At 34.8% G+C, this 24524-nt stretch overlaps 3 protein-coding genes across 3 annotated transcripts; all 3 read right to left on the reverse strand.

Annotated features, from left to right (window-relative positions):
* Window positions 1-1154: 1154 nt before the first annotated feature.
* Window positions 1155-8771, reverse strand: LOC100807740 (WD repeat-containing protein 75). The gene is made up of 15 exons (XM_003541230.5): window positions 8243-8771; window positions 7976-8155; window positions 6778-7183; window positions 6534-6652; window positions 6349-6432; window positions 5814-5954; window positions 5310-5354; window positions 5010-5173; window positions 4674-4752; window positions 4509-4594; window positions 3795-3924; window positions 3206-3338; window positions 2802-2947; window positions 2329-2518; window positions 1155-1922 (listed from the first exon to the last, which is right to left on the reverse strand). Exons 1-15 carry the CDS (start codon window positions 8534-8536, stop codon window positions 1711-1713), a joined length of 2409 nt encoding a protein of 802 aa, XP_003541278.1. The 5' UTR covers window positions 8537-8771; the 3' UTR covers window positions 1155-1710.
* A 1196-nt stretch (window positions 8772-9967) lies between these two features.
* LOC100793586 (uncharacterized) lies at window positions 9968-12502 on the reverse strand. The gene is made up of 4 exons (XM_003541219.4): window positions 12085-12502; window positions 11671-11768; window positions 10272-10342; window positions 9968-10182 (listed from the first exon to the last, which is right to left on the reverse strand). Exons 1-3 carry the CDS (start codon window positions 12317-12319, stop codon window positions 10289-10291), a joined length of 387 nt encoding a protein of 128 aa, XP_003541267.1. The 5' UTR covers window positions 12320-12502; the 3' UTR covers window positions 9968-10182; window positions 10272-10288.
* A 1985-nt stretch (window positions 12503-14487) lies between these two features.
* Window positions 14488-18790, reverse strand: ZTL2 (clock-associated PAS protein ZEITLUPE 2). Its single transcript, NM_001248942.2, has 2 exons — window positions 18333-18790; window positions 14488-16537 (listed from the first exon to the last, which is right to left on the reverse strand). Exons 1-2 carry the CDS (start codon window positions 18575-18577, stop codon window positions 14929-14931), a joined length of 1854 nt encoding a protein of 617 aa, NP_001235871.1. The 5' UTR covers window positions 18578-18790; the 3' UTR covers window positions 14488-14928.
* Between the last annotated feature and the right edge of the window lie 5734 nt (window positions 18791-24524).

The raw sequence follows: 24524 nt of genomic DNA on the forward strand, positions 1-24524 counted from the left end.
ATATTGCTTAACAAAATATATTATTTTGTCATTTGTGGTAGTTAACTTAGTAGTGTTACGTATAAAAATGTCTTAGCAAGAACGATTTTGTTATTTAAGAAAGCAATTAATCATGTAATGCCAACAAATTACAATAGTTTTACCATGATGATATTGTTGCTCCGAATAGCAATTCTAAAATGTATATGTTGAAGAAGAGGGAAGTCACGTAAAGCAATGACTTTCTATCATTATAAGACAAATGGCTCGCAGATTTTTTTAGTTATAATAATTTTTCCGTTTGTGAATTAGCAAATTATTGCCGCCAGAATTTGCAGTTTAACATTTGTCTTTCCATGACCACAGGCTCATTCAGAAATTTCGAAACTAGCTTGCCGTTTAACATTTTTAGAGTATCCTCGAACAATAGTGAATATTTAATATCCAAACTATGCATGGTTAAACCCTGAAGAGGTGAAGAAATAGATAGCTCTTATCTACTTAGTGTCAGTTTATCAACTACAAAAATGATGACACGGTTTATTCCCAAATCAATGCATTCACTTACACTTAACGGGTGAACAACTGGGCACAAGTAAGCCAAGCTGCTCAAGGAAGGGCATAATGAGAAAATGATATTTAAGAAAAAAAACACAATAAATACAGGCATATTCCTCAGGCTTTGTTGAGGGCGAGAGAGTAGGTGATCAGGACATGCAATTAGATTGTTCTTTATTATTATTATCAAATTTCTGTCAAAAACCACAGGGAGGGTCATTGTCGAACGAATTAAACCAATGTCATAATGTTCTTTGATGGTCGTTTGCTGTATTAAATCCGGTTCGGCTACGTGGTCCTATTCCTATCCTCATTTTTGTACTTTCCATTGTTCGATCTGTATCACATCTACTCTCATTTATCAACGTACGTAGTCCAGCTATGAAAAAAGGTTTCATTTTAATGAGAATGCTAGTATCCAAGACATACAAATATCATATTTAAAATCGTTTTTTAATATTTATTTTTAAGTAACTAAATTAATTGATTAAACTCTTTTTAATCAATACTTAGGATAGTCATTAAAAAACCTTATATTAATGCCCTCTTGCTGTGAGATGCATGCAGGCTTCAAATAATTTTGGAGCGGGGTGGGGATATTGTGTAGGCTTCATATCTCAGAAAAACGAAAAAGCAAATTGTCACTATATATTTAGGATCACAATTTCATAATATTTAGACATAGGAACTGTAGCTTCCATAGCATTCACCGCTACACTACCTAGACTCGTTGACAGTGGCTACAAGCTTACAACATTGCTACACTGCAAACTACTATTATCATTCATTACAGTAAAAAATTTCGCCCCATCCAAGAACTGAAAAATTGAAAATTAAAGAATATTTATAACTAAAGGTCACACTAGCAAGGCAAAATCGGGTTTTAGAGAGGGGGGACATCTCAGGTATACCAAGCCATCTAGCCAACCACTTAAAGCTGAAATCTTTGTTGTCCCATCTTTTCCTGCATCAGCTAATTTGACAAATAGTTCCATCATGCGAAAATGGCAAATTGCTAATGCCAGACCGACCTGCAGCGGGTAGAAGGTAGTGTTTACACCAGTCTTGAAGGGAACATTCAAATATCTTAACTTCAAGTCCAGTCCTTAGGCCTCTTGAGCTCTGCTAGGTGGGCATCAAAGAAACAAAATCATCCCTTGATGCTGTTCCATGTCATTCTACAGTTGCTGTCCTTTTCTCAAGCAGGGACTCCAAAAATTCCGAGCACAATTTAGTGAGGGGTGGCAACGATTGTGATAATCCACTAAATATGGTCACCCAAGGCCTCTTGGAAGAAGAAGCAGCAGATGAAATCGATGAATCCATTTTCCTTTTCAAATCAAACTTGGGAAGCTCTCCATAAATTGATGTGTATCCAAATTGTCCTGAAATTCAAGGCCATAAAATACAATCTATTTATGGACAATTTCTTTACCATAAACCTAACACACTAAAATAGAAAACTAAAATATAAGACAACAAAAAGGAGGAAGTTTTTTAACAATACAACCTATTTCAATTCATTCTCTCTTTCTTTCTTTCTTTATGGGACATTTCTAGTATGATCATTAGAGGAGTTAATTAACATGAATGATCAAAATCGTTTCAATTAAATATAAGCTTCACCCTTCATTTTAAATTGTGTGGCCACGATTTGCTCCTTTCACCTAATACATACACATATTAATGGGATTGAACTTGGACCTATGACTTCTTGTCTTCTTCCATATACATGGAGCAGAACAGTATAAACCTGATCAAAACACAATAGATGAAGTAAGGTTATCGCACCTGTTTCTTCAAACACAAGATCCTCCTGCTTAGTCATACTAAGCTCACAGGCTTTTCCGCCAGATGGATGAAAGATGGCATATTCATGATCTCCATTTATATATGCAAGCAGTGTCTGCGTTGGTTTCCCATCAATAACTGCTTGTTCTGATGGATCTCCTTTGAGAAAAGCAAGCCTTCCTCCCTTGGCCTAAATGAAAAGAGCAAGACAGAAAGAACAAGCCAAGCAACATAAATCTTCAAGCATACTAAAGAGAATGCAGTCAGTCAGGCACTATATAGATTGAAAATTCTCACTCATTTCTTTCCCTTTTTCACTCAGTTTTCTGTTTCTAAACATTTTTTAATCCATGTTTGTCTATTTTGCACTGTGGATTTAGAAACCATTACAAACCATTCTCAAAGCTGACAGTTGATAACTCAATTTTTGGCCTATAGTCAGAATTTTTCAGAGAGACTCAAAAGGATCGTACCTTAGTAACTGACCAGGAAGCCACAGGAACAGGATCTGTCACATTGAATAATAAGATTATCCCATCACCTTTAAATGTATATTCATTCGATTCGGGAAGGAGAGCAAGGACAGCAAAATATGACAAATCTATTGCAGATGAGACAGCTGCATGAATATGCATCAAATTCTGTGAGATCAACAGTATTCCCATCATGTAATCATAAGTTTAGATAGATAAAACAGTATCTGTTAATACACAAAAAACAAAAGTGAAAAATATCAACCAAAAATTTAGACAAGCTCTACTGGTTGCAAGACAGACAGGGTAGAAATTTGAAAGATACATGATTTCTAAAATTGAATACAAGAGACACATGAAATCATAGTCAGTATATCATAGGAAAAGAAATAAAATCTTTAAACCTTCTATTTGGAGTCTGTATGACCAAGATGCAACTAACTTTGACATACTCCAAACAGACAGCTGCGGTTTTGAACCATGACATACAGACAGAAGATAATCTGACTTTCCAGCAAAGACGAGCCTCATAATAGGCTGGGAAAAAATACAACAAATTAGAGATAATGGGGGGGAACAAGTATAGGTACTAATTAATGAATCCTAAAATATAGAACCCAAAAAGCAATATCATATATAGGCATGAACACTCAAATACAACAAAAGGAAATTATTTGCTCAGATGTTTTTCTTCTCAGGGTAAAATATGTTGCTTCTGTAAATATGACTAAATTAATTCATAAAAAAAATCTGTTGGTTTTGGTCCTCATTTTTTTTAAAATCATTCCTACCATCACTTATTTATGACATAGCATGCATCTATATATACCACCTTAGAATGGATGATGATATAACAAAAGGGGATGCATGCCGCATCACCACTAAATTGTTATAGGGAAAATTTTAAAAAATAAAATAAAAAATTAGGTCCGAAACAAACAATTAATATAGTAATAAAATAATAATAGAGATGACAGAGTTCAAGAAGATCACCATTTGAGTTTCTCCTATAACAGCAATGAGGACATTATTATTAGGATCCCACAATGTAATAACAGTGTCTGCTGCAACTGCCAGCACAGAACCATCAGCTGAAAAAGCAGCAGCTCTCATGGCTTTATTTCTGCAAAGGCACAATGTATCGACATCATGACAATGAGTTAGTCATATAATCAACTAAATTTCAAACACAAGCAATCAGCGGCTAAATCATATTTTGCTCATCCTGCTGAAGTAAAGAATATAATTATTTTCTTCATTTTGCAAATAAGTAGTCTTATTTAAGTGCTGTCAAGGGGCCAAATTACAACAAAATGATATACTTCCAAGTGCAAAACCAACAAAAATAATAAAGGAAATAAAACAGCTGCATATATCATCCAGCAATATCTGGAAACCTAAGAGAACTTTATGCCACTACTACTAATCCTGTTTGTTTTATTTAAAAAGAAATCTAGGAGAACGATTTTGCTCTTATCTGATATCCATAATCTGTGTCCCTTCCAATATTTAAATGGTAACTACCTTGTTCAATAAAGTTATCCACTTTTTTACAAGTTCACAACACACTAGGATAAGAGGTTCCTGGGGTTAACATATTGAAGGCAAAGCTTAAACGGTAAAGTATTGGTTGGTTTTTTCTTCAACATCTATAGCCTACACAAGCAAATATTGGTTAATTCTAACAATCATAGTAGGATTATATACTTGTATGACCCAACAGCATGACACCTCCAACCAGAACTCCGAACCATCTGGCCTTTTTGCTGAATTTCTTCCCTGCAAACCCATATCTGAAATATGCAAAAGTGAAGTAAATAAGTGCTACCAGAAACAAATCCTAAGCATACATAACAATTTATCCAAAATTACCTTGAAATCTCCACCATAGGATGTGCTGACAGCCATAGGACGAGTTGGATGGAAAGCAACAGCAGAAATATGAGCATCCCTATCAATAAGTAGATATAAGTGTCAAATCCACTTTCTAATATATCTAAAGGCACTACACACCTAAATTCAGCTTGACAAGGTAGAAGTGCAATTCTAGCAGAGTTATAGAATAGTTACAAAAAATCAACCCCAACACTGAACAATTGAATAAGTCATGCCATTCAATTAAGTTACCTATATCCCTACATTATGTGGGCCCACTTATAAAACTTGAGATTTTTTAATTTTCCTTGATAAAATAATCCGTGGACAAACCTGTGTGGTTCATAAATAAGGGTAGATAATGAAAATCTCTTGTTATCATCCAAATCCCAAAACTTCAAGCAAATAAAACCTCCTATTCCATCTTCAGGAAGTTTGACATCAACTGTACCCATCATAGAGCCATCGACAGACAGCTCCACCAAGCTCACCACCACCTGTAACCACAATATTCCATTGAACAGATTAATAATCAATCAAATGCTTTATAAGCTGAGACAAGACGCGAGAATACTAACAACCAAGATTGTCAATATATCACATTAGATGAAATTATATGTAACCAGTACATACCGTGACCTCATCAACTGGTTGATGGTTTCTTTCACAAACTTGAACCTGCAGAGCAACCAATTTCAACATTATACATTTTATGTGTTTAATTTTGATGCTGTTATCACACCTTAAAAGTAATTATAAATTAAGGCAGAAATACTCAACCAAACACCAGATCAATATAAAGTATAAACATATATTTAAAAAACAATGAGAACTTAAGCATAATGAAATATATCTGAAGCTTGTTAAAACATTAATCAAGGGAGAAAAAGGTAGAAATAAAATTTCTCAATACAATGAAAATACACTTTACCCCAACAACATATAGAGGTAAAAGCAACAGTGTCTATTTACTAGGTTTTTAACTTAAAATAGTTAAATAAAAATTTAGTGCCAACTGATCATTTCCCTTGCAGAAAGACTGAAGCCCTTTTTCCCTTTTCTTTTGGGTGGGGGTGGGGGTTGGATCAAGACATTTCAAAATGTTAAAAAAAAAAAACTTAAATAAAAAGATATTACCTCATAAACTTCGCGATTAGCAAACAAGCTGTAGAATTGGATGGCATAATTCTCTGTTTGTACAGCCAATAAACCAGAAGTGCAGTCAAAGGCAACTCGGCTGGAAAGACCTTCACATATATCTTGAGAAGGCAAAGGGGGCTGCAAAAACAAAAAATGTAAAGGTTACATCAAGTTTCAGCAAATGCAAGTTGTTATGCAAGCACCCGGGAAAATATTAATATATTGATATAAAATGGATAGAAAATAAAATTTCTTTTCATTGGTGTTACAGGTTTTCTTATATTTTCATAGTATAGTTTGATGTGGAAGTGAATTAAAAAATTTCCCTCATCAAAATCAATTATTTTCTTAAAACTGACCATTGATGTTTCAAGCTTGCAAGCCTATATTAAGGAGAAAACTATAATGTGGGTCGATAATTTAATTTTCCTATGAAGAAAATCATTTCTAAAATGTTGTCCGATAATCAAAATCAGTGGTTTTCCAGTGCATTAGAAATAAGAATACAAAGAGAACAAACATAGGAACTAACCTTGATACCAGAAATACAGCTTATTATTTCCATTGGCTTTGAAGGCTTCTTCAATATAAGCACTTGATTATCTGCATGAGATATCTGCAAACCCTTAATTAGTTAGATATATGAACTAATTGTCAGGACAGACCCAGAGACTTCTAATTTTATTACATGTTCAACTACACATTAGTAATCCTTACTGAGAAAAGTGATCGATCAGGAGATTCTACGAAATACAAAAGTGGAGATCCAAATCTTGGTAAAAAATAATTCTTTTTTGTGTCTAACCGCCAAATCACAAGAACTCCTTCCTTCCCACCTGGATATCAAATGAAGGCATATAAACAATAAATTATATTGCTCGACATGAGTATAGGAGAGTTCAGACAAACATATTCCCCAGTTCAATGACTTCTATTATTTACTACAAGCAATATAATTTACCTGAGTAAAGGTAGGCTCCATCTGAAGAGAAAGATAGACACCTCACTCCAGAAGAGTGCCAATGCCGTGTGACGCTTGATTCAGCATCATCATTTTGCCTTACCCCATCCTTATTTTCCTGATCCATTGATCTTCCATTCACTAATCCGCTACTGTTCAAGAACTTCTGAGCACCAAATTCATGCCAAATTAAAATTCTTCCAGTTACATCACCGGCAGCCACAGTTCTCTCTGTCGGATGGAATGCAAGAACAGTAAAGGTCTTTGTATGATGCAGGGTAATCTTCTTAGACACAGCAGAATCAGAGTCCTTTTTAGGAACTGCCCATATATGAAGTTTCCGCTTGTCTTTTATACCCAAAAAATTTCCCAAGTGACTAATGGTTAAAGATTCTGGTCGTTCGGTCTGTCAAAAAGCGAGAGAACATGCATGCACTTAAGCAACAACAACAAATAATAATAATTAAATCACATTCTCATATATGTTGACTGACAACATCTGAGAATGAACCGATGAACAGAAATCAACTAATTTCTAGTTAGAAGATACTCCCTCCAATCTTAACTATAAGGAAAAAAAGACATACTTCACACTTATTAAGAAAATTAGTTAACTTCATTAAATTGTTTCATTTCCAATTAAAAAATAAACATTTTTCCTAAACTATCCTTTATTGGAACTTGATATCAAGCATAAAAAAAGTCTTTGACCTTATTAAATAAAAAATATTTTGGAGATAGTCTCATTAAATAAGGCATAGGTAGTTGAGATTTGCTTACATTTGAGACATAAAAATAAGGGACTTTTGTTGCTTATATTCGAGATTGGAGGGAGTAAATTAGTACAAGTAGACATTGCTTTGGAAATCACCATCTTCAGGGGTTTTCTAATTACAAAGTACCTGAATTAAAAAAATAAAAAAGCAAGCAGTCCAAATGACATAATGTATGAGTATTGCTCTCCCACCACTCCTCCCTCCCTCCTCTCTCATCTTAACAAAAATGTCCTTAATTATATTCACTTGTGGTCTTCTCTAACTACTCTTAGAAACAACAAAACAAGCTGTGCATTCATAATTAGCAGCAAAAACATGAAAAAGCACATGATTGATTGAAACCTGTGCAGCTGATTTTCGTAGTTCAAACTTTCATAATTCACAATGCTTACACTAATGTCACATTCATTCATTTAATTTACCTCTTTCAAGATAAGTTGGCTAACGGAGCGAAAGTGGGTCAAATTACACTTCCTGATCTGTCCATAAAGAGGCTTGGGGCGATTGTCCGGTGCGTTTATAACTTGAACAGACACGTAAGCAATAGCATTCGCCGTCTTCTTCCCGTTTTCTTCCCGCGGAGACAAAATCGAAGGCACCACCTAAAAATAAAAATATAAAAAGTTTTGAAGCGAATAACAATTTGACAAATGCTTAGCTTAGGACAACATCGGTAATGAGTGTGTTACCATAGAGAAGATGGGTAAGCAAAGGTCGATAATCTTGACGCATTCGGGAACGGAGAAGTCCCAGTGGCGGATGGTTCCGTCGACGGAAGCGGTCCAGCAGTAGCTTAGGCCAGTGGAGGAGGGGATCACCACGACGGCGGTGACGGCGGCGGTGTGACCTTCGAGGGAGGAAACGAGGGAGCCGGTGGCGGTGCTGAAGATGGACACGGTGGAGCCGCTGCAAACGAGAAGGCGCTTGCCGTCGTTCGAGAACGCCGGAGCGGAAGAAACGTAGTTTTCGCCTCCGCGTATCATGCTGCCGAAACGCTGCGTTTGGCCTGCAAGTGAAAGTGGGAGGGAGAAAGAATAGAAACGGTGCGAAGGTTAAAGTTTATAAGGGAAGGAAAGAGAAGAGAGGGTCGGCACTCACGGCAAAACCCCTTACTAGGGTTTTTGGGCCCTAATTTCGTTTTTAAGCTATGTTTTAATTACGATGTACAGTGTAGTTAAAACACGCAATTATAGTATTTTTTTAGAAACGTAGTATTTTTCTTTCTCTCCTTAAAACGTTGCCTCTCCTATGTTTTTTTTTTTTGTTTTCATATCGTTGTTCCAAAGGAAAGCAGACATGCTATGGCCAACATTAAATATGTGAGCTATTTTTTATATTTATTATTCTTTCATTCTTTGTTTTTATAATTTTTTTTAATTAATTGTAATTTATAGATAATCTTATTTAATATATTTTTTTAATTTTACCTGAACTAATTATGCAAGTACTTCGTACAATTTTAAATAATTCTTTAGTTTATGTTCTAAAAAATTTAGACAAATTTTAAAAAATCCATCTAATATATAATATACTACCAATGAATAAATTGAGACGGAGCTAGTCCAACTTAATATACTCGTTGAATCTTAAAGATGTTACTTACATTAAATATTAAAAAAAAATTATCACTTATAATGATCTTCCTTGGTGTTGGTGTTTATTAATGGTTGTTATTAATTGACACCAATAGTCATCTACTTCTAGCATAACCCGTTGGAGAAATGTTCGGGTGAAAAGTAAATAAGCATCAGTAGCATATTTTAAAATAAAAAAATAATAAAAATATATTTTTAACATTTTATTGATGAAATGCAAAGATATGAGATTTTTTGTAAAATCTATTTAAGAGCCTCAAGAAAGGTGTTGGATTAAAAGATTGAGTACTCATGAAGTTGGATTGCGGATGTTCTAAGCCTCATAGTTCCATTTTCCTAGTTACCATTGGCCAAATATCCCTGAAATATGGTAAGCCGAACTCACTTCAAATAAAAGGCACATACCAAGAGTAAGCCGAAATTGACATTCGGAATATCGATCCTCAAGTTCATGATTTAGCTGCACCTGCTGCTCCAACTATTCTTTTTCCAATAATGTTTACATCTTTTTTACTACATAATCCAACATTTTGATGGCTAAGATTTTCTACAGTTTATATACAATCATACAGGATCCCAACATAATTCATTTATGTTTATATAACTAAATGATTGTAAAACGGTGAGATGAGAACTAGTCAACTACTGGACAAATTACGATTTTTTTCAATAACCAATCACACTATCGCTTGAAATAATTTGCATAGGGTTTTTGCAGAGTTTAGCCCCCTCAGATTACAAACAAAATGCTTAGGAGAAAACCCAGCCATCATGAGAAGCCCAAAAACATGACCCAAACTACAATACAAAAACAAAACATTTGCCCCAGAAAATAACTTGGTAATTAGATTACAGGTAGAGACTGTCCAATCAGACTCAACTGGCAGGAGTTGGAAAATAACCATTGAATCATATCAATGGATTTAGATCAAATAACTTTGACATATCAGACGCGTACATTCTACTCCACATGTAAATACAAAGGTATAAATATACTCAAAGCAGGAGTCTTCACACCTCACTTTTGAATAATCCTGCATAAGGATACAAATCACTAAGTTAAAAGGGTCATTCTTACAATTCACGGATAACAAAATTGCAAGCCAAAGGTAGTATTACTTACCACCAACTCTAGGCAAGTCAAACACTCTGTACTTTGCTCGATATTTCTTTCACTTTAATGTCTCCTTTTTCCTACAGTCAAAACCTCAAAATTTTAAAAGTGAAACCCACCACAAATACACACATATATGCACTATTGACACTTTTTATTGTGCAAGTCAAATGAGAATTGAATTAAGCTGTTGAAACAAAGAGGACATAGCATATCTATGATAGTGTCTGAAAATCTTGTATTCACTTACAAAGAGAGGGGGGAGTGATCATGGGTACTGGATAATAACACATTTAGTAGTAAAATAAAATGCTCATTCCTCAGAATGAAAAGGCACCATACTCCTTACCAGAAAGTTCAAGATCTCAGATCGCTGTTATAATTATAGAACACCATAGTATGGCACATTGCTATGGAAGACCTATTTACTAGTACATAATATTCAGGGAACAGTCCATAATATAATCATGTCATAAAGGGCCTCAATGTTGAGAAGAAATAACACAAGAGAGTCTCTTATCTCAAACTATTCTTTTCTCTGAACACTTTCAATCTTTCATCAGACTCCAAATTGTACTTCACTAACTACCATTTTGATTGTTAAAACTGAAACCGAGCACTTCCTTCCAACTTTCATAAGATTAAGTCATAAATCAATTAGCCTAATAAAATAGATATGAAAATAATCACTAACTTGACCATAAAGAAGCAGGGAAGGCCCCACTTGTTTTGAAGTTGGGTAAAATTGATTCAAAGCATATTAATTCAAATCATAGTTACCTGATATACAATACTCTCCAGTATGGGTACAGGTATGTGATATACGATAAGTTACCATGTCAAATATATGATATTTTTCACTGTCAATTATCGCAACAGCCCCATTTGGACTCCCTAGGCCACTCCGAAGTGGCAATCATCACAATGCCTGTGAGAGATAGTCCATTGTTCTCACCTCATCTTTCCACTTCCTTCTTTTTGTAGGTGAAGTTCAGAATTTACAGGAGAAGGGTTCCAGGTCACAACAAACACCTTTTCCTCCTCTTTCTCCTTCTCATACTTCACCATCAGTGTTTTACATTCACCCCAAAAGCATAACTAGCAAATTCCAAACCCAAAAATCAATGTTGGAGGCTCCACAACCCTACATCTTCTACCTCAACTTTGGCTCGTCATGTTTGATGCATCAAATTGCAAAATGGGGGCAACCCAATTTGCGAACCGCAAATAGGTACACATGAACCAAGTCACGGTTCTGAGATGAAACCACCAAAGTTGGCAACATTGGTTCAAATCAAACTACCAAAAGTAGTCACATCAAAACAAGCAGAAGAAAATCCAATTCTAAAAGCATATAAACACTAATCTTGAAAATATTAGTATCACTAAGTATCAATCAAATGCTTACCATTCCCTTGCTCTCATAATAATCGTCAAGAGCCCATTGATACTTTGACTGATTCAACCCAAACCAACGTGCCAAATGATCATCCAAACTTGAGTGTGCTGTAAAAGGAAAGGTAATGGGCATTTAGTCAGAAGAATATAAAACTCAAAGTCCTATTGTATTATAGGATCTGAAATCAATTAAATAAAGGGGGGGGGGGGGGGGGGGGGGGGGGGGGGAAAAAATGGAATATCCACAGAATCTCATGAAATCCAAAACATTAGAAATAGAAAGTGCACTTCCTCAACCAGACTGAAAAGTATTACATTACAGTTACACATAAAGGAACAATCACTTGGATCCTTTCATTTCCTTTTACTAGAATAAGGAAAACAAAAAACATAATCTGAGAGTTGAGAAGAGTCAAGTACGCACCGGTTTGGACCTTGGTAACGGCATTTCTGAAGAAGCCGAAGACGGAATCGTCGGGGTCGGAGACGGGTTTGGGGGAAGGAACGGCTTTGGGAATCTGAGGCGGCGGAGGTGCGATCTTGGTGGTGACGGGGTGGTCGTCGGAGGGTTTGGGTGTAGACGGCGGCGTCATGAAGACGGTGTAAGGCCCGATTTTGCCGATCAGCGGTGGCGGCGTAGATTCGCTGTTAATCGACATTTTGTTCGGAGTGAGAATGTTTTGTCTTCCTATCTCTATGTGTTGTGTACTACTTCACTTGTTTGGTTCCATTCTTTTCTTTCTCCCAACTCTACGTTTTTTTATTATTTTATTTTATTTTATTACTGTGTTGGATTATCTTTTTTGCAATAAAGGCGTTTATAAAGGGGTAATGTGAGAACTTGAGTGACAATTTTTCAATGCTTTTCAATTATAAATAAACCTTTTATGAGATGCTGATGCCCCGTCCCTGTACAAACCACACCATTTACTTTACTTGAGTTTATCATTTTCAACAAAATTCTGCAGGATTTATTGAAGGAATTTCTCTTTGACTTCGTTTTTTTTGTTCTATATTTTCTAAAGTTATTCAATTATCAAAATCTTTTTGACGGTGCCAAATAAACTTTTTCTAACGTTAAAATGTATTTTTAGTTGTTGCCGATTATTTTGTTTTTAATTTATTCTATATGCGTTTAATTATTCTCAACCTAATCTTTATTGCCTGTTATTTTTAACTCTTTCAAGCTTAAGTTATAGAAGCATGATAAAATATTAAGGACAGTGGAAAATGAAAAGCAAACAATAAATAGTACATAACTGTGTAACGAAAACGTTCTTAGTGTCATTTGTCAGCGAGAGAGAATTTTAGTATTTTTTTTCTTCAACCAAAATGTTTCTAAGAATTTTCAACTTCTAATCTTTTTTAATCCATAATTTTAATATTTTTATTTCAACTTAAATTTCAATATTTTTTTTTAAATTGTCAATAATTAAAAATACAAGCTTATCATTTGTCTACAATTACTTTCACTTAAAAAGTATAAGTGACACGGTTGTTACTTCAATTTCATTGTACATATAATAAGCTTGTGAAAACTCTTTCCCGAGAATCAGGCAAATTGGGTAGCAACGATTGCCATTTTAAATTGAAATGACAAAGAACAATATGAAGAATAAGAAAAAATAAAATAAAGGACATATACAGTGTTAAAAGTCCGGATATTCAAAACCAAACCAAATCTAAAATAATTATAAATTACAAAAATAAAAAATCTAAAAAATTGTAATTTTTTTGGTTTAATTTGATTTTTATATCTTATTATGAAAAATTGAGCCAAACAAATCAAACTGCATGTAATAATTATATTAATTTTTATTGTAATAAATAATAATAAATATTAAATAATTTATTACTTTTTCTTTGTTTATCATGTATATTTTACTTTTTATGTTAAAATAGGATGTACCGTTATTGTTAAAAATAATATTGAATATCAAATGATGAATAAATTATTATTATGTTAAAAAAATTGATAAAAAAATTTATATTAATGCTAAATAAAAGTAAAAATAATAATTTTTTATTAAAATATGTTAAACAAAATTTAATAATAACAAAATTCATTTTTAAAATAAATATAACATATAATTTTCATTTTTAAAATAAATATAAGATATATAATAATTATATGTAAGTTTAGTTAATAGATTTAAATTATAATAATAGATTAAAAAAATAAAAAATCTCAAATCAAACAACAAGATTATCTTTATTTTATATTTGATTAATTAGTATCAAGAGATTGTACATATTAAGTTAATTTGATGTTTTAATTGATAAATTTGCAATAACTTTTTAAAACAACGTAATTAATAAAAAATGAATGAGAAAAAGGGAATGTAAGGGTTTTAGGTATAAAAAATGGTAAAACTTAATTTTAAAAGTAAAGAAATTTAGTCGACTAAATTAATTAAAATCTAAAATTGTAAAATGAAAACTAAATATACAAAAAAAATACAATTAAACTATATGTTTGAAAGTGGTTTTATATTAAAAATATATTTATATTTTAAAAGTTCTCTTAAAAAATGGTTAAAAGAGTCGGTGATGCTACCAGATTCTGAAAAGAAAACATGTGGGATTGCGGGACAACTTGATACTACGAGGAATTTCTGTTGTGACCAATAGACTGAAATTTAACAGAAACTACAATATCGTCGACAAGGGCATAAAATAGAAACCTATGTATTAACTAGGCACACCACGATCTAAATAAACAATATACTAATTTTTCAGGCATACTTGTTTCACAACGTTGGTTTAGTCTTCTTTCCATAAATGTCAGATCACTGTGTTAAGAAACATAAAATAGCAATAGAGATTTCCATCAAATATAATAGATCTAATTACGGGAATTAACATACAATTTTTTTTTCTTCTTCTTCTTTTCTCTTTATCGTGATTCAAATTACAGAATTTGAACAAGACAACACATGGAAAATCAAGTGAGAAACTACCCTAATATATTACCACTAATATTCTGTTCAGGAAGAATAATTCATTATGCGTACTGAAGGGCAAAGTCTCACAAACCTCAAAAAAAACTTCGTCTCATGTCACTCAACGAGAAGTTATTCTCGAGCCAGAACCAACCATTCAAGCAAATGCATTGTCGTAACAACTTGATATACACATTCTGACCAGAGCAATGCTTAGCATCCATTCCCGCTAATGCAACCTTTCCCGCTAACTTATGTTCAAATTCACGACATCAAGCAGAGCCGTGTAGTATTCCCTTCAATACAACAGTGTTTATTCACTGGATTTAGATGGCAGAGCTAGCCAAGGAAAGTTCATGGAGCTCGCTTAGCATCCATTCCTCCCCGGTTTGACCACCCAGTACGATAGCTCTTGTTCCTCCAACAACACATGTACTGTGTCCCCAAGCAAATCTTGGAGGGCACCCAGGTACATTTAGGATTCTCCATGTAGGCTTCTCATCAGTTGGATCAAGAATGTAAAGCTGAGAGGCAGAGTGAAGACCAGCAACAGACCCACCAAATATTAGAATTCTCCCACCTGGAAGACTAACAGCAACATGATCAAGTCTAGGAGGAGGAGCTATGCCCCCAGGATTTCCAGCACCAGGCATGCCACTCCCTGTCACACATCTCCAACAAGGTTCTTCCTCACTTAAATCCATTGTGAATACATCACTGGAACGAAAACGCAAGGGCCCACTCTTGGCCAGACCCCCAAACATCAGTATTTTCCTACCACCATAAACAGACAATGTGTGGCCCAGACGAGATGGTGGGGTCCATGCCACTGGTATCTCTCTCCAGACAGGCTTCTCCATTGACAAATCAAGGAGGAAAGTGTCACTCAAGAGAACTCCAGAGTCTGCACATCCCCCAGAAACTATCAACTTAGTACCATCAAGAGTACAGGAGCTGTGCCATGATCTGGGAAGTGGAGGTGCCAATCCAGAAATTTCACGCCAAGTTGGAGGCTTTGCATCCAGGTCCAGGACAAACACATCATTGAGCAAGCCCTGCCTTCCACAGCCTCCAAATACAACCAAATGAGAACCATTAACACAAGAAAGCGTGTGGCCCCAACGACCAGGAGGAGGAGAGCTTACCTGGACGTGTTGCCACTCAGGATTACTAGAATTGAGATCCAATACAAAGGTGTCATTCATGGGTTGCATGTTAACCCCTTCACCACCAAAAAGCACAACTCTATTACCAACTGCACAAGCACTAAAATTACAGCGTGAGGGTTCAACAGCACCTCCAACAGTCAACTTCCTCCATGCTGCTGCTTCAAGAGTGGTCAATTCCCTTGCCAGCCGACCCCATCCAAGTCTCCTTGCACCAGGCACAGTCTCTAAAACATGTGTAGTCTCACTGCCCCATGCATTTTGGCAAACCATTCTCCAGAGGTCTTCGTTTTTTGTCAGCTCATATAATCGTCTACAGACAGAGCTAACTGATGCAATATCTCTAGGAGTTAATTGAGCAAGTATCTTGAGAGACAGTACCTCATCACTCAGTTGAAAAATCCCACAAACTCCACGAGATACATTCCTGCCCCCCACTGGAAGAGTCTGCAACGAGGAAAGCACGGAACGAAATCGATCAGACGATTTAGCAGATTCCTTAATTGTAGAACCCGGAACAGGACCAAGATCAATGTTTGCCTCTGTGAAGAACTGGATTCCAATGACATGTGTTATAGTCTCATCATCTCCATATATAGGTGTCAGCCGCAATCTGTTCATCAGAGGAGATCCATCTTTCCTAAAGTTCAGCAACTCACCTTGGAATTCAATCCCCTCTTCAAGGCATCTTCTAATTTCTGAAACTACTGTTGAGTCCACCAACGGATGCCTTCTCTTAGCAAATGGACCTCGACACTGCAAGAAACGGCTGCCAAATATTTTGAAATGATTAAAACAAAAAAAACATTGAATTATAAATATCACGCAACAGACTGACATAGACTTGAGCAAGTAAGAGATGTGTTAAAGGGCCAACAAATATTGTTTGTTTGCTTATTAAAATGCTCTTCTGCTTAATTTTTTCCCCCTTATTCCTCCAAGGCAATAAAAAATTACTCTACATTCTAAAAAATAGACTTCCAAACTAATACTTCTTCTCTCGGGTAAATTAGAGATATATGGTAACCTATACATCAGAGACAATTGCCCTGTTCCTCAGTGCCGCCAGTGTACACCAAAAAAAGTGACAATTACCCTATAAAAAGAGCCTGAAGACTCAAAGAAAGGAGGGCAGAGCAGAAATGACAAACTTTCAGCTGATCCAAAATCTTGTTCTAACATGGAGCATTGGAATTCAATCCTTTTTCTTTTCTAATTGCTAGTAAATAATATAACAATTTTAGAGTTCTCATTAGTCCAAGAAGTTGCCATGGAAATATGCTTCTTTCACTCTGTTGGAGAACCCAAAGGAAATCCCCAAATAGCTATCCCACACAGTAGGATTCAAAGACAAATTTTAATACAGTGGAGACTCAAGACTGTACTAAAGAGATAACAGTTTAACACACTCGTACTATTATGTTTTTAATCACACTGCAATTCATCAAAGAATTTTTTTTTTTGAAACAGGCAATTAATCACAGATATGATTGTCCTAAATCAGTTGCAACTTGCAAGTACCCACAACAATACAATGAGAACAAATTAGTCTGAAAAATTAAGTATAACGAGGAGAATCATGGCATGCAGTAGGAGAAATTGAAACATAATAGAATATGAAACTAATAATGCTTTTTAGATAACAAAAAAGAAGGAATCACTAAGAAACCATAATGGGCCGTCACCAACTGCAGAGGCTGCAAGAAAGTTGGGTAGATTTGCGGCTATAGGATCTTTTATTTGGAGGATTGAGGTCCTCCCCACAAAAAACAATACATCAGTGGTCAAATATCAGAATTAACAGTTCATCAGAAAACAGTAACGTGGCCAGACCTAAAACCCTAAATTCCATTGCCAAAATAAGTTGCACAGTGAACACCCATAGCTAATCAAAAGCTTTCAATACACAAAGCAGCCTAAGCCTTTGGATTCCCAACCCTAATGAAGGCCAGAAAAATAATGAGAATCCCTCAACACATGACTCAGTATACATAAGAAAAAACATCCGGAATAGCCTCATCTGTATTTCAATAATCTCTTTTAACCATGGTTCTTGAACAGTGGAGTTTCAGAATTCAGTCCAAGTCAAAAAGCTTCAAACACATGGTGAAAAACTACCACTGTTTAATATCTAATGAAGTTCATTATTAGGCTATTTTTCCCTAATCCTTTAATCACCATAAGGAAGTTAATCATCATTTACACCATTTGTCATGATACACTTTCACGACATTCATAGTACCAATCAACAACTTTCTCATCAAGCGTTTCTTAATCTCCTGCACATTTCAACATTATCTAACCTTACAATTGACTTACTCCAGACCGGAGCAGAAGTTACACGTATGGACAAAACTAAAATATCTACAAATCTAAGCAACGCTTAATTCTAACAAAATAATCACGGTAGAAACACGAAAATGCACAAACTATGTATTCTGATATCAAATTTCAATTCAACACATTCGCAATTGACTTATAAGCAGCTCAGGATGGAATATAAAGAGTAGGCCTGAAAAGACCTAAACCTAATTCAACGAATGGAGGCCGAAGCGGAAACTGACCAATTCCGGCCGAGAACGTCCTCGGCGCGGTATCCGGTGACGATCTCGAAGACGGTGTTGACGTAAATGATAGGGTTGTCAGGCTCGTGCGCGTCGGTGACGACGAAGCCGCAGGGAGCCGTTTGGAGGAGGTTTTCGACGACGGGGAAGGGGAACGGGAGAGGGCCAGCGTCGTCGCCGTCGTTGAAGACGAACCCTTCCTCCTCTTCGTCCCCGCTCAGATCGGAATTGCTGTCCCACTCCATTCCCGAAGCAATCTCTGTCCCTTGTTCAACCCATACAACATCACACGAATGAATCGAACAAGGTGGTAGCAATCACGCCGAGGCGAGAGGCTGAGGCATGAAACGAGTGGCGCAGCTGCGTTCGGGGGTTTAGCTAAGCAGAAGAGGTGCTACTTTCTTCCACATACATGTCTCACCGCCTTTGCTTTGTTGGAAAAAATCTGGACAATTTTTCTGTTAGGTTTCTTGGATTTTGGTTGCGACACTCACCCTTTTATACTCTCACCCCCACTTTTTTCCTTTTTTCTTTTTGATATTTATAAATTTAAGGACACTGGATCATGTGTCATATCATTAGATCAAGAGGAACTCAACTTAATGTAAGATCTTATTTCAAGTTAAAGGCATCCTTCAAATTTTTCAGCAGAAATTGTTTATCAGTGATACTTTACTCTAATATTAATCTAACAAAAAAAATTGTCTAAGGCAAGCAAAGTAGCTAGGTTAATAGATTCAAATAAAGCTTATAAAAATGTTTACAATTATCTCGCCCTAAAATGATTATTAAGGGCTCAATTTTGCAACCTATTTATATAAGATTTGTCTTATTCTATTATAGTTTTCTTTTTATTCCCTTTTTTCACCTTTCAAGAATAAAAAGATATCATTTTTTTCTTTAAATTAACTAATTGCCATGCGTAAATCAATTCTAAAAAAATTATATTAGCACACTATATAATCAAATTTTATGACTAATTCCTATAAAGTTCCTTTGAAAAAAATCCTATAAAGTTGGAGAAATATTTAAATTTTTTCTTTTATACACGCCTCTCTTATTAAAATTAATTTAATAACTTTAACGAAAAGTTTTTTTTATATGAAATTGGTGATTAAATAATATGTGCTTTTTAGTACTTTTGGATATTGGGGTGCAGTTCACTGTGCGCGCGCGGAGCGAGGTTCCTTCGTTCGAGCCGTTTTGTTTTTGGGCCATTCCGTTCCGTTGTGGTACGTACGCAAAGGTTTTTGTTTTTTGTTTTTAACTTTCTCTTGCTCTCTTTTTTGTCTTCCTGCTAAGAAATTGAATACCAATGGGGTAACTTTTTTGTGGAGTGGGGACTTTCTGAGATAGTTCACTAAATAAAGTAGTACTAGTATCGATGAAGTAGTAATTAGGTTGTGAGGATTCTGAATAACTTGATAGTGTTGATTTAACAAGGATCAAATTAAGGAAAAAGTTGCAATGGGCAAGTCATCCCTCCATGTGTTCATGTGAAAAATTTCAAGTAAAACAAATGTAATTCTTAGTGCTGAATTTCACGTAGAGAGGAAGTGGCCCAAGCCTTCCATCAAATGCACTTATGCACCTGATCAAGGCGTTGGGTTTTGATGATAATGTTATTCTGGCCTTCGAATGTTTCAACTATATGATGAAAAAAGGAAAGGGAGGAAGGGTTACATGGCTCTAAAGCTTGATATGTTGAAAGCCTACGACAACGAGGAGTGGGTGCTCTTGGAAATGGTTTTGAGGGCTATGGGTTTACCCACTTTGATTGGTAGATCAAAGAAGGATATTTTCCAATATGTCAAGAGCAGGGTTTGGAAGAAGGTCAAGGGTAGGAATCAGTAGTGGATCCAAAACCCTAAATCAATGGGCGTAAATTATAAAAAATAAAATCAGTTAGTTCAATTATATAAATATAGATAAAATAAAATATAAAAATATAAGATTTTATTTATAAATTTGATAAATTTTTAAAAATGAGGAGGTGCAAGTGCACACTCTCACATGACTGTAGGTCCGCCACTGGTTGGAAGGAAGAGGCTTTGTGTTTCAGATGTGCCATGTTATCAGTTTCAGATTTGCTCTTCAGGAGGGTTATTTTTTAGACTGATTTTGTTTGCATTAGGCAGATTTGCGAGTCAAAGGGAGCATTTGATCTTAGTTACTTTGCAGGTCTGGTTTATGATTGTAAGCGCTTGGCTGAAGGCTTTTCTTTTTGTAATCTCCTGCATGTTAATAGACTTTGCAATGTTATTGCTGACAAGCTGTCCAAGCTTGCTCACTTTTTTTTATGAGAGATTTTGGTTAGAGGAGTCACCCTACCTAATTCCCTCTTTTGTTTCTGCTAATGTATCTCACCTCTCTTCTGGTTGAGTAATACAAGTATTTGATTTTTTGAAAAAATGTAATTCTTAGTGAGGCTGAAAGTAGCATGTTTGATATAGTATAATAAATAGTGTTGTACAAGAACACCAAACGTATTTCCCATTACTTTGTGTGGTTTGCCCCGGAAGCATATGGAATCCGTTCTAGCTAATACTGCCATTTTTATTTTCGATACAAAGCTAGTATCATTTTTATGAACCATAATACTCAATACTAGATACCCAGTACATAGGTGAATTATGGCAATTCACGTGTTAGTGTAGTTTTGGAAAAATCATACTCGGATCCATGATGGCCACACATTCATTTTAAACACGGTCCAACTTTTGTTTTGGTATATGATTTGTTTAAATCCTTCATAAATGTTATGTATACATCATTCTATATTAAAATCACATAGTAATTATTTTATTTTTTTTTCTTTTATTGCTTATTTTGTGTTGAAACAATAAGAACTTAACTTCTTAGTTTTTATCTAGAAGGTGTTAAAGTTGATGAATTTATAGTAATTTTGGTTGTATTTTGTATAGAAATGTAGCGGAGGCATGAAAAAGCGTTTAATAAGTCAAAACTGCTGAGTCCAAGCAAGTTGCTTAGTGCAAGAAGCCACATTGGAAGATAGCTATTACAAGCAAGCACGCTAAAGGTGCATCTTGCACTTAGTGCGTGACCACTTGATCTAGTTGGACATACAAGCTTAGTGCGAGTGTCACGCTAAGTACACGAGAAAGTTCTAATTGATCGATCGATTGGTGAAACATATAAAAAGAAATGAAACAATTGTTTCCTTAACAACAAAGAAACCAATAAGAAGAAAGGGAACAAAGGAGCATGAAAAAAATTCATTGTTGAAGGAAATCAGTTTCAGAGCTCTGTCCAATCTATTGCAATCCATCTCTCTTTCATTTTCTTCCCTTTCATCCCATTTTTATATTTGTAAGTCTCTTATGACAATGAGAGGCTAAAATCACCCGTTGTTAAGAGCTCTGGAAATTAAACTCTCTTTGATGTAATGATTCTAAACTATCTTTTAATATAATGTTGTTATTATTGTTCATTCATATGCTTATTCACATATTTATGGTTTGATTATCCATATGCACTATTTTAGAATATAAATATTGAAAAATGTTTGTATGCTAAGAACTTGGGAAAAACATCTAAAGTGAGTTATATCTAAGGATAGAGTGGTCTTCTTTAGCTTATTCATGCATCTATACTCTTAACACAAATCATTTACTAATTAATCGACAAGAAATTGAAAGCAATATTAAGTGATTTAGGTTCTTTCACTTGAGGGATTTTGATTAGAATAGAATAGAAGATGCGGATAATAATTATATTAGTGTTAAAAAAAAAGTTCTGGTAGTATAGCCCCAACACGTTCTAAATTCATCACAAATCACATACTTTCAGAGTTTATTTTTTTAATCTTTCATGTTCATTACTTTGTAGTTAATTCACTTAGTTTATATTTATAGTTAATCAATGAAAAAGATTCGATTTGAGTCATTAATTACTTAATCATCATACAACTTGGTACCCTCGTCAATGACCCAACAATCCTACACTATTTTAAATTAATCGGAAACTAAAAAAGTCATAACATGAAAGTGTTTTTATGTAATCTTTGAATTGGATTGTAAAGTGGTGGTGGACAACATTCATGATTCCAAGCCAGATTTCCTTGAGTTGGGGTCTATCATCGCAAATTGCAAAAACTATCTCTTTTTTTTCAATTAAACTTTCAGGTAGAGTTTTCTAGGAGATAATCTAATATGGTTGCTCATTGCCTTGCTAAATCGGCTATTTCGAATTCTAGTCCTACTGTTTACACACAAATTCCCTATTGTATTTATCAGTAATGAAATGCATTGAACTACTATAAAAAAAAAACATGAAATCGTTTTTTTTACACAGTCTTGGTACGTGAGAAGTGGTTATATTGTGGGTAAAAATCCCTCCAATCCTGTCGCTAGCCCCCTTAACATGGGGATTCTGTGGGTTGGAGACTTTTCAATTCCCTTATCAAGTGGGTTAAAAAAAGTGAGAGTTCTAATAGTGAATTGGAGTTGACCCATGGACCAAGGTTATGTTCACTTATAGTAATTGTCAATTAAGGTTGTGCATTACTTTATGCTTAATCGATCACATATTAACTGGTCACAATCCAATGTCATTATATCCTGATTAATTGTCAATGCTTATGCAAGTGTGAAAGATGGAAGATGCAAATTAAATATATTATTTGATGACATACCAGGGGAAGGGCTCTACCACTAAAAAGTGCTTCTGGCGGCTGTGCACATCAAAATCATCTTTGCTTTCAATTTTTAAGCAGGTTACACCATTAATTTTGATTGTGTCTCCCTAAAATCAACGAGTTACATGATAATTGATGACATAGACTAAAAAAAATGCTCGTAGAGAGACTAAGTGTATGTTTAGATTTAAGTTGAAAATGCAGTCCACGGGATTTTATGTAAATCTAACAGATAAAAGTAAGTTAAAAGTAAAAGCAAAGGTGATAATGTTTTTGCAAACGTATATTTACCTCAAACGTACGTTTGCAACTTTCTATCATAACACACATTAAACCTATATGTTTGCTTTACCGTTGCGGTGGCTCAAACAGATGATGTTCCAAAAGGAACAATTTTCTTACTTAAGCATCTTGGAATTCATGCAACAACATGCTCAAAAACGTTGAGTTTTTTAATAGAGACTAAATCATTAACACAGATCATTAACACACAAGTTTAGAATGCTATTTTAAACTAAAACTCATAACCGTAAGCAGCATAATATTTCAAATAGAGAGAAAATAGTAATAAATAGAGATATAATCTCCGATCGTTTTTTACAAAAAGGGAAACACATAGTCGCAAGTTGTGACCAGTTTTTTTCATGGACATGTTCCTATAAATTAATGCTGAATTAATCCTTGCATATACTATACCATATCGCATGCATGATGGGACAGACCAACGGCCAACAGGTAGTTCAAAATTATTCTCTCATTAATTTTCTTACAAAAATATCCTCTCCCTCTCCCTCGAGAAACAGTAAAATAAGGAGATATTAGTTTGCACGATCAGCATCTCTCCAGACTCTTCTAGCAAGTAATGATCAAGAACAATATGGTGATATACCTAGTACAAGTTGTTTAAATTATTACTTGAGAAAGAAAACCGAAAAAAGAAAATACAAGTTCAGTTACAATTTTTTTCATTGTGTGGAATTATAATCTCACTAAACCCACCTCAAATACAATTGTCACCTTAATTATTCCCACCTCAGTATCCTATAATCCCATTACTGATACAGATTTTTTTCACGGACCTTTTACCATCACTATCCAATTCTCTCTCACACACTTTTTCTTTCCTTTCAACATCAGCACCAATGGTCAACTCCTTGTTTTACTGTTACTGATATTATTTAGCTCATCTATACATGTGAAAAGAATTGGAGCTTCCAGGTGTCAAGTGTCAACATTCGGACATAAAGGACCACTCTTGCTCAAACTAAATCAAGATGTGTGCAAAGTGCAAACAAATCCAACTACCAGCTATCTGTAACATCAAACAACAGCTGATAAGTCTAAAAGCTCATGATTATATTCAATATGGACTTCATTTTTCAGTACAGATTCAAGAAACAGCAATCATACAAAGAACAAGTAATTTTTTTAATCTAAATGGAACCTAAGAATAAAGTTCTTCACTTAGTTATATTTTCGGTTGAAAAAATCCTGATTCTTGTTGTCAAGAACCATATTCTTTTATCCTTTATGTA

This window comes from Glycine max, chromosome 13 (genome assembly GCF_000004515.6).
Source record: "Glycine max cultivar Williams 82 chromosome 13, Glycine_max_v4.0, whole genome shotgun sequence".
Lineage (NCBI taxonomy): Eukaryota > Viridiplantae > Streptophyta > Magnoliopsida > Fabales > Fabaceae > Glycine > Glycine max.